The sequence below is a fragment of the Lathamus discolor genome, chromosome 1 (assembly GCF_037157495.1).
Source record: "Lathamus discolor isolate bLatDis1 chromosome 1, bLatDis1.hap1, whole genome shotgun sequence".
NCBI classification, from domain to species: Eukaryota; Metazoa; Chordata; class Aves; order Psittaciformes; family Psittacidae; genus Lathamus; species Lathamus discolor.
In genome coordinates, this window is record NC_088884.1 from 88080196 (window position 1) to 88090963 (window position 10768).

The following is a 10768-nucleotide window of genomic DNA, read 5'->3' on the forward strand; positions in this document are numbered from 1 at the left end:
GCCCTGATGCCGGAGAGGGACTCTTCATCTGGGACTGTAGTGATAGGACAAGGGATGATGGGTTTAAGATGAAACAGGGGAAGTTCAGATTAGATCTAAGGAAGAAGTTCTTTACTGTGAGGGTGGTGAGGCACTGGCATGGGTTGCCTAAAGAAGTTGTGAATGCACTGTCCCTGGCAGTGTTCAAAGCCAGTTTGGAGAGAGCCTTGGGTGACATGGTCTAGTGGGAGGTGTCCCTGCCCCATGGCAGGGGGCTGGAACTGGATGATCTTAAGGTCCTTTCCAACCCAAATCATTCTATGATTCTATGATGAACTGAAGGCAAGTAGTGCTGAGGCTGTGCATCCAGCCGGGGGCATCTGCTGCCCCAGGAGATCCCAGGCATCAGCGCCTTGGCCAGATGGCTCAGAGGGGATGGGTAAGTTTACAACCCCATGTATAATTTGCCGTAACGCTTGCAAAAATAAGGAAACCAAATGTGCATGGCTAGCAAGCAAGAGCCAGAGGGATCAGGCAGGCGTGTGCCTCCCCTGCCCTCCCCACTGGGTGCACCTCCTGCCCGCCGAGGGTGGAACAGCCCGGCTCGGCTCGGCTCGGCCCGGCCCGGCCGGGGGCGGCGGGGCAGGATGCGAGGAGGCCGGGGACCTGCCCCCGGCCGAGCCGGGGTTTCATCACCGGAGCCGTGCCCCGCCTCTCCCGCTGGCCCATAAAGGTCCGGCGCGGCGAGGCCGACACCCATACGGCTCCCGCCGCTCCGCTGCAACCGGCTGCCTCCTCTTCCTCTCTTGCTTCCTCCTCTTCTCTTCTCTTCCCGGAACGGGAGGGCGATGGACGCCAGATGCCTGCGGGTCCGCAGCCTGCTGCTCTTCTTCGGTGAGTGCCGCCCGGCGATGTGGGACGCTGCTTTGAGGGGCAGGGACTGGGAGGGCATCAGGCGCTGAGTCTTGGGGCTGGGGTGTTCCAGCTGCTGGAAAATGTCTGGCAAAGCATAAAGCCGGGCTCGCCTTCAGGTGAAGGTGACGTGTTTTTTCTTCGAGATGAAGTCATGGGCAGGGATGGGTATACCTAGGTGGTTGTGTGAGATAGAGAGCAGAGAACACAGGTGTTACTCCGTGGTGTGCTGTTCTTGAGACGTTTTGTTGCTTGTGTGATGCCCAAGTGATGGAGTGAAGGTGAATGTTCACTCCCCTTTTCCCCAGCTCTGCTCGCAGCGCAGTGTGCTCAAGGCAGTGCAGTCTGTTCTCTTTCACCTTGTCCTGTCCTGCTTGTAGTCTGGTCCTACTGCCTTCACCCCTGCCACACTCTGGGTGAGCTCAGCCGGTGAATCCCCACGGCAGCATAGACTTCCTTATGGTAACAAAACAGGTTGTGGCATCCCTCTGCTTGACACTTCTCCACCTCCTCACTGGCAGCGTGTTACTCTATTGCATGACATAAGCTACTTGAAAGTCCAAAGTGAACATTGGATGCTCAGAGCATCGAGAATCCTGGAGCCTGGGTGTCATGTGAAGCAAGAGCTGATCTTTGCCCCACACTGTGGCTGGGCACTGGCAGGGAGTGCTGAGAGGGTCACCATGGGGTGACTTGAACTGCGTGGCAGCAAACGTTTGAGGCGGGACCCAGACCTGGCGTATTCATGCGCTGCTTTAATGACAAAGCATCTTCTCACACACATGATGGCAGGCTCAGGGTCACAGTGGGGAACCTCAGTTCCCAAGACTTCTTTTTTGGGGCAGATGTTCCTTTGGCAGCATGAGTTTGTGTCTTTCATCTTGGCCAAGTACTTCCATAATAGCTTTTTGATAAGCTGCTGCACAGCATCTCACTTGCCAGCACAGTGGGCTGAACACCTTTTCCTGGTGTCTTGGAAGGAGCTAGTATGTCTTTATGAGCCTGTATATGGATTTATTAATTTCCGGGGCAGGAATCCAGTAGTAAGGGCATAGTCATAGCTAAATGGCATCATAATGAGTGGTATGAGTTTTTTACTGCCTTCCCCTCCCAGGTCAGTAGTATAAGCAGAACTTGGTGCCACTGGCAGAAGCTAGGAAGACTGTAGCTGGTGTTAGACCAGACTTTTAAGATGAAGCTGAATGGCTGAAGCCTGAATGAAATGACGGTCATTGTCAGCTTGCTATCCTGGCTGTCATGGGTTTGACGTGGTAGGAGAGAGCTGTCATTCACCCCTGAGGAGCCACACAGTGATGTGGTGGTGATGGAGCCAAGCCCAGGCCCTGCCTTTTCCGTGAGTTACTGCAGCAGCCTTGTCACTGGTCTCCTTGCAGTCACTGTAATGCCCGCTCAGTGGCCATCCTCAGATCTCCAGAATCACTGGACAGTTTCAGCAGTTGCTGACCTTCTGTTTTCCCATGTCGCATTTGTCTGGTCATCAGCAAGTGGGCTAAACATTAAGGCTGATGAGTAGATGTGGAAAATGATGTAGAAAATGTCAGTGGCTGATGTGTCTGGCTGGAAGCAATGATGGATTACTGCCGCTTCTGTGGCATGGGGACCTCTGTCCCCATGTATGGTGGAAAGCAGAGTGGCACAGGGGTAGCATGTGAGTAAGGTCAGTGGTATGCAAGTCTCCACAAAGGTGCAAGCAGTACTGAGATGACTGGGTGCACATAATATGTAATTATCTGCATTATCTCTGCTTAAGGGTAAGTCCTGACACCGTGTTGAAGATGGTCATGTGGGCCTGTAGCAATTTTAGAGTGATAGTCTTCCGGTAACAGGCTGGTGTTTCCAGGGCTGTCTCAGAACTGCTGTGGTCTGGCCCTGGGCATCCGTGACTTAGTCAGCACTTCTGAAGGCATGGATACAAAATGTGAGATGGGGAAATCTGGACACCACTTCCACATATAAACATGTGTAGCCATTCCTGTCCACTTGTCTTAAGGGCAGTTGATTTGAGCCTGTCTCTCTCAGAACCATCACATCTGGCCCTGCATTTAGACAACAGGCGAACTATCCATAGACTGCATCGGCACGAGTGGTGGAAAGAGCTGACAGCATCTCCTTTCACATGGTGAGAAGAGCAACCTGTACGTCTTGTATGTCTTGTATAAAGGAGTGTTGGGCATGGTCAGGCAATTAGGCACCATGTACATCGTACCCAAACATTAAGCAGCAAACAAACAGCTTATCCAGAGTGCAAAGATGGGCAAGTGTGCTTTGTCTAAGGTGCTTATCTTGCATGACCACTTCCCCTTTCCCAGGAAAATAAAATGCTCAGCTTGTGTGGATAACCTGTACTTTAGAGATGCTGTGTTTCGTGTGAGTGGTGTGGTTGCACAGCCAAATCTTGAATAAGAGCAGGCTGCTTGCAAGGCTTTCCTGGCTAAATCTAAGTTTCTATGATCCTCATCTAAAACACAGCCACCCACCTAGCCTTTGTTGGCAGAGGTGCTTGCTTTGTCTGAGGTGGCCTGTGAACTGCTGTGGCTAGCTAAGGAGGTTACCAGCAGACTCTGATTGATGGAAGGCAATGCTCTGGAGTTAAATGGTATTAATAGCAATGCTCACAAAGCCAATAGGACTGGCTAACTTCCATGATTCCTGCCTAGTCTGCACCAAGAAGGCCTTAGACAGATGTGCTCTGGGTGTCCAAAATCAGGTAAGGGGGACTCACTTTGACCTGTCTCCAGGGTTAAAATGGGCTGAGATCCTGTAGGTGTGTGTCACCTGGACATCTCTGTGTTTGGCATTGCAACCCATGTGAAAAGTGTAGGTGCTACTGCTGTGGCAGAGAGATCACAGGGATGTCAGATGTGAAGCAGCATCAGAGGGTCTTCTTCAGATTAACTAGTGATCTCAATGACAGGCAAAGCCAACTGAAATGGTGATTGACCTCTCAGAAGCCTGAGACTATTACTGTTCCAGCAGCAGCCTGTTACTGTACCAGCCTGTTGGTGTCAAACTGACAGGAACAACCCCAGGACCAGATAGATAGTGTTGCATGTGCATGCTACTGGAGCATCAGCATAGCATTCACGTTCCTGCAAGGCACATGTGAATATCCACCATCTCATTACTGCTATCTTCTATGCTGTGTTTGCTTAGTGATCAGCAAAGTTATAGAACATAATGACCTCTCCCAGGTGCCATGCTTGGCATCCATCACCCAGTAATCCTGGGAAAGGCTCTCCTTTGCCATTCCTGTGTGCGGATCCCTTATCCTCCTTCAGGATACCCCTCCCATTGATGTCAGAGGGGAAATATGTGCATGGGGGAAAGGGCAAAATGTAACAGTGCAGAGCAGGAGGAACTTTGCCCCAGTGTGACAAATACTGCTGGGTGTCAGCACATACCCACACCTGCTCCAGCCCTTCCGGCTATGTGGCTGCAGCCAGGCAGAGCAGGCTGTCAGTTGTTGCTGGAATGGGGCAAGCCATGTGTGGTTCAGTGTTGGAGGAGGAGGTTATTTTTAATATGCCTCATAGGTGCTGAGTTTTGGCATCTTTTCTAGCTGGAAAGCAGCGTCTCCTCCTGGAGCCAAGAGAAGAGCTGACCCATCTCTTTCATGTGCCTGGGTTTGAGTTTCTTGAATGCAAAAGCCGGGTTCTGGAAACAATCAAACTAAGAGCTTGAGATTAAAAAGCAATTGCTCAGGTTATGCTCGGATCAAGGAATTATGTAAACTGGAACAAAAATATGTAGGCTAATAGGGATTGTCAGATGCCTTAATCCATCTATTTAACCAAGTGCAATACAAGTGAGTATCCCAGGTACCTCTAGCATCTTTTTGCCTTGATTTATGCTCCTTACTGTCATGTGGCCCCCAGACCAAATCCTGCCACAGCCCAGAGATGATAGCAGCTGTACATGGGGAGCAGAAGGAAGCCTTGGTCACTAACTCTGGCTACTCAGGATTTCAGCATCCCTTTTTGCAACCACATGTTGTATCCTTAGTGGAACAGAGCTGTCGTGTGCCACAGCTGCTCCCTGCTGAGTGAGTAGCTTAGTCTATGGAGCACTCCTGAAATGTCTCTCTGGTACCTGGGAAGGAGGACTGACTCAGCAGATCTCCTTTTCCTAGCATCATCTGGGACATGGGTCCCTCAAGGAAGCTCAAAGCCGCTGTTCTGGCAGTAACTGAACTGACCGCATCTATCAGCTGATGGCTTCAGCCTTCAAACACTTCGTGTTTCTGTCATAGCCTTGCAGAAGTGTTCAGTTGCCTCTCCTCATGAAATCTATAGCAAGCACAGTGGTGTTAATAATAAAAAATGCCCACCATGAGAGTAAACTTGCTCGTCCTGCCCATGGAGTGAAAGGCAGGTGCTGCTGACTCATGCTAGCAGGCACAGATGGCTCCAGCTTACTCCTGTACAAGTCAGGGTGCTGGCATCATTGCTGTGTTACCGTGGCTCTCCCTTTGGTTGCCCTAGTCTTTGTTCTTTCTGTTAAAGCTTGGTTTATTAGCTTTGAAAGGAATGCAGTGCAGAGGGAGGTAAAGACATGGAGCGGTGTTTTTAAAGCAACACAAATACACAACCCTCCTTGTCCCTCCAGGATGGTTATTCCTGCTGTTCTTGTATCTAGAATCATAGATCATAGAATGGTTTGGATTGGCAGAGACCTTAAAGATCATCCAGTTCCATCCACCCTGCCTTGGGCAGGGACACCTTCCACTAGACTTATTTTAACTGGAATAAAGCTTGAAGGAAACCTGCTAATCACTCAGAAACAGAGGAGCTGCAGGAAATCCATAAATCACTCCTAGATTTAACTCTGAGATGTAATGAAACTTTCTAATAACTGGACTTGAATTAGAGTGATCAAGAAATTATGAAGGCACACTCCCTTCATTAGACATACATGACCTGACAAGTTAATAGAGGCAAACAGCCCAAAGACACAAATTACTGACTTGTGTGGCATGATGCTGATGACTAAGCAGTTCACCAGCAGGTTAGTTTGTGACCACAATAGCAAGTGTTAGGCAACTGCATTTCATGGCCAGCTGGGACAAACACTGCTCCTCTGGGGCCAGCTGTGAGGCTATGAGCACTTGTGTTGGCCTTCAGATCCTATTCAGAAATGTTTGTTTAACTAGGAGAATACCTGAAAGCTCTGCCTGTGCAGCACTCTACAGCCCCAAAGATGTCCAGATGCTTTAGAAGCTGAATCTCTGGGAGAAGGGAAGGAGGATCCTTGCTCCCTGAGGAAATGCAGCCACAGCTCTAGTAGCCGAACTCCTCAGCCTCTCATTACGTCTGGTAGCCACATCAAACCTGCTGGGCTGGAGTTTGCTTCAGTGTGGATGGTGAAGGGAAGACAGAAAAGTACCCTTCTTCTCCTGGGGTTCTGCTGAGATGAGGAGCACAGGCCCAGGATCCCTGAAGTGGCCAGTAACTCTGCAACCCAGTGACCACATGAAGGGGGTCTGTGCCAGAGCAAGTGTCAGTGCAGGAACTGTCCAACCTTTCAGGCTGCTACACCACCTCAGCAGCTGAGGAACCTCTTTGCTGCTAAAGAGCAGCTTTGGTGTTAAGCCTTCCTCGAGCCGGATGTGCTCTCTGAAGTCGGGGGTCACTGAGCCTGGCTCAGCACTGACCTGCTTCGCTGCATCATCAGCTGCACGGGGTTGCTGAGTCCTAGGAAATGCTCTGCCCCTGCACTGCTGTGACTCAGGGACATCATGATTTGGATCACCAAAAGAACTCCTGCCATGAATGCTGGATTGTCATGCCTAATTGTAGAAATCTGGCATTGTCCCTTGTGCAGGTGTCATGCCAGACCAGTCAGAAACTGAACATAATCAGGGTTGGCCTAATTTCTGCCTCTCCTGTGTAATCTCTCCAAGCCTGTTCCTGCCCAGTTTCACTTTGAGTATGGGTGAGAGGTGGTCACAGGCACTACATTTCTGTTTGATCTCTGTTCTACATTAAAGTTTGTATTTCAGAGATGTTTCTTTGGGCTGCCTTATATGATACAGGCAGCAGATCTCCCAGACCTGTATTTTTTCAGCTTCCAGCACTAGGGTTTTCCTAACATAAAAGTTTCTGTTGTTCTTGTATTAACTTGATGAATACACCAACTGAAATACTTAACTACACTTGAAAAGCACCTACTTTTGACTCTTCTTTTTATTCTCTTGTAGGCTACCTATTGCAAGCAGTCCTGGGCACAACAGTGATCCCATTATGTGGGCCTGGTGAAATGGAGAACTGCACAACAGCACTAAGTAAGTGTACTGCACGGCTCAATCTGCAGTGAACAAGTCTTGGGTTCCCATCTTCTTTTCCTGGTGGCCTCACTGAGGTGCTCTTGAAAATCATTTTTCTGTTGAACAACATGGCCAACATCCTGCAGAGTGTCCAGTGTTGTTGAACAAGAGCTGGGTTTTAGCCTACATTTCCTTTAATATTGCTTCTTTAGCTGAAGAGTTCTGCCTGAAGTGTGAATTCTGCTGTGAAAGCAGAAATAGCTTATGTGGAACTCCCAAAAGTCAATATAACTCTGGCCTGGGAAAATCCTCTCCCTGTTCAGAAGGGTCACCTCCTGCTGCTTTGTAGGTCTCCTAGTCGTGAGACTATTAGTTGTAATTGTAAAGCTTATACATTGTTTGGGAAATACAAAGGGGAAATAAGGCTGATGACATACTAACAAAATCTCCTTGCAGTCCAGACAGATAACAGTCCACGTGTGGCACAAGTTGGGATAACTAAATGCAAGCCTGAAATGAAGGACTACTGCTTCCATGGGCAGTGCGTGTACATAGTGGACTTGGATGAACACTACTGCAGGTATGGAGAGGACATGGTGCGTCCTGCAGACCTCCCTGAGGTGGGCTTGGAGGTGAACTGCATGGGGCCTTTCATCTCACTGCTCTTGGCACTTAGCTGGAACACCCATCCAGCAAAGTATTTAAATGCTTACAAGACATTAAAGAGGAGCAATATATGTATATTTAAGCAAGTGTTAAGCATATGTGCTGGCTCCGGTGAAACCTAGGTGAGAGTCTTAGGCACCTGAAATTTATCAACAACCGAACTTAAACTTGGGACACTCATTCTGATGCGCTTCCCTGTCATCTGTATTTATAGTAGTGTGAGATCCAGACCTCAGGCAAAGAAACCAGGTTTCTCCTTGAATTCAGCCTGCAAAATAAAGATCCTCTAGGTATTTTAAAGGGTATTCCTCATTTGAAGACTTTGCAACCATTTCTAGGACCACGTTGGCTTGCAGTACATCAGTTCCAATTGCGTGTCCCTGAGGAAAGAGCAGGCTAGCAGTACAGCATGCTTTGTGGACTGCTAAAGTGTAACCCCATGGCTGTGTCTCTAATTGTGCATCTCTCATCCTCAGGTGTGACGTAGGCTTCTCTGGTGTCCGATGCGTGCATTCAGAATTGGTCAGACAACCCCTCAGTAAGGAGTATGTGGCACTGACGGTTATCATAGTTCTGCTTTTCCTCATTGCCATCTCCACTGCAAGCTACTACATCTGCAGAAGGTAAGCAAGACATCCTTCATGGCTCAGGAAGGCTAATCCCCTGTATTTGCCGCAAGATGTCCCCTGAGTACCTCCAGATAGAGCAGGGTACCTGTGTTCACTTGACTGAATGGAGCTAGTTTGACAGACAGACCTGCTAGTCTGCGCTTGGTAAAGTATGCTGACTGCATAGCATAACCCAAACTGCAGGCTAGGCAGCAGTATCTTCAGATGCCTTCTAACCCTGATAGACAGCTGTATAGGTTAGTTCATGTCTGTCTTGGAAGGTGTGTTGAGGTAAAGGAGAGAGCAGACAGGGAATATAGAAATTCTAGTTCCTTTTTTTCATAATGCTCTTTCCCCCGTCATCCAGAACTGGAGGACAACTGCATCAGTGGTTTTTATCAGTTGTGTTATTGTGGTGACTGTGATATCACAAGCAATGCCTTATCTGCTTTACCAGGGAGGACAGTAGTCTTTCCCATTAACAGACCCACAAGCAGCAGGGGTCATTCTTCAGACTGAAAACTAACAGTAAGCAGCTGTCAGAGAGAGCTGAGAAGGTGGAACAGCCCCCAGAGGGAGAGCTCAGCTTCACATATCTGACAGCTAGATGGTGACCACTGTAATGCCTCTTCCCTGCATGAAGACTTGATGGCACATCATTTCAAACACAAGGTGGCCAAGTTGGTTAGGATACTCAGCCCTATTGCGGGCAAGGATCCAGCAGGATTTCTCCAAGCCAAAGCTAATATCAATAGGAAGACTTTAATGCAGATGGGACAACCTTAGTGAAGAGATGAGACATGAGACTGCCTGAAAGTTATCTCAGACATGGAAGTGATCACAGACAGAGGTTAGCTACTAGAGGCTTAAAACAAATGTGAGGAGGTCATGCAGCATTTCCTTTTTCTTCCTTGCACCTGCCTTCACCCCACAAAAAGCCCTTTGGAACAACTGGCTTTCCAGAACTCACACTTCTCTACTTCCAGGTACCAAAATAAGAAGAGACAAATGAACGCCAGTGAATACAAGGAAGTTGGTGCCCTGTAGAAGAAATGGTGGCTTCCTACAGTGTTCTGTTCATCTGGATGGACTCATTGACTTCTCATCTATTTAAATGTTATTTTTATTAACAATATTTACAATATTTATATCTTTGTAAAATTTTCAGTTGCTTGGTGATCCAATCAGTATAGGTCAAGCATTTTATTTTCAGTGTTTTATTTTTTTATTAAATATTATTTCCTCATGAGAACCCCACCTTCGTGGTTCTGTGGGATAGAGATATATTTTTATAAAAACTCATCTTCTTACTCTGAAGAGTAATTTTATATTTATTCTTGTGAATATGCTCAAAACAATTCCACTCCTTGAAATAAAAGTTGTAGACCAAGTCAAAGTGTCTGCTGAGTCCAAAGACTGGTGGTGGATGGAGTTCAGCCCACTTGGCAGCTGGTCACAAATGATGTTCCCCAGGGCTCACTCCTAGGCCCAGTTTTGTTTAATGTCTCTGTCAATGATCTGGGTGAGGGGATTGAGGGCACCCTCAGTCGGTTTGCAAGGTCACCAAGTTGGGTGGTAATGTTGATCTGCTGGAGGGCAGGAGGCTCTGCAGAGAGATCTGCACAGGCTGGATCCATGGGCTTTGGCCAATGCTATGAGGTTCAACAAGGCAAAGTGCCCGGTCCTGCATTTGGGTCACCACAACCCCTCACAATGCTCCAGGCCTGGGGAAGAGTGACTGGAAAGCTCCTCATGGAAAAGGACCTGGGGGTGCTCACTAACAGTGCTGAACATGAGCAGCTTGTGCCCAGGCAGCCAAGAAGGCCAACAGCATCCTGGCCTGCATAAGAAACAGCGTAGCCAGCAGGGCCAGGGCAGTGACTGCCCCCCTGTACTGGGCACTGGTGACGCTGCACCTTGAATACTGTGTTCAGTTTTTGGCCCTTCTCTACAGGAAAGACGGTGAGGTGCTGCAGCAGGTCCAGAGAAGGGCAATGGAGCTGGTGAAGGGTCTGGAGCACAAGTGTGATGGGGAATGGCTGAGGGACCTGGGGGGGTTTAGTCTGGAGAAGAGAAGGCTCAGGGGGACCTTATCGCTCTCTACAGCTACCTGAAAGAAATCTGCCTCTAAACCAGTGCTTGAGTCTTCCCCATAGTGTTTTTGCCTTAGTGTCTATCACACAGCTGGGAGCAGGGGAAAGGTAACATTTGAGTTTGGGGTTAATGTAGATACCTTGTTGTCCTAAAATAACAGAATAGCCCACTGGTTTTAGCTACATCCCAAGTGTGGTTCCCTGTGAACTGGAATGACTCTTGCAGC

At 48.5% G+C, this 10768-nt stretch overlaps 1 protein-coding gene across 1 annotated transcript; it reads left to right on the plus strand.

The window, feature by feature from the left end:
• The first annotated feature begins 727 nt into the window (after positions 1-727).
• On the plus strand, positions 728-9844 carry EREG (epiregulin). Its single transcript, XM_065685468.1, has 5 exons — positions 728-873; positions 7109-7192; positions 7631-7754; positions 8317-8463; positions 9435-9844. Exons 1-5 carry the CDS (start codon positions 828-830, stop codon positions 9493-9495), a joined length of 462 nt encoding a protein of 153 aa, XP_065541540.1. The 5' UTR covers positions 728-827; the 3' UTR covers positions 9496-9844.
• Positions 9845-10768: the final 924 nt, after the last annotated feature.

Coding starts and splice junctions, on each gene's coding strand:
- EREG (XM_065685468.1), top strand. CDS start 828: ATGGACGCCAGATGCCTGCGGGTCCGCAGCCTGCTGCTCTTCTTCG. Junction 874..7,108: donor CAGCCTGCTGCTCTTCTTCG/GTGAGTGCCGCC, acceptor ATTCTCTTGTAG/GCTACCTATTGCAAGCAGTC. Junction 7,193..7,630: donor GAACTGCACAACAGCACTAA/GTAAGTGTACTG, acceptor ATCTCCTTGCAG/TCCAGACAGATAACAGTCCA.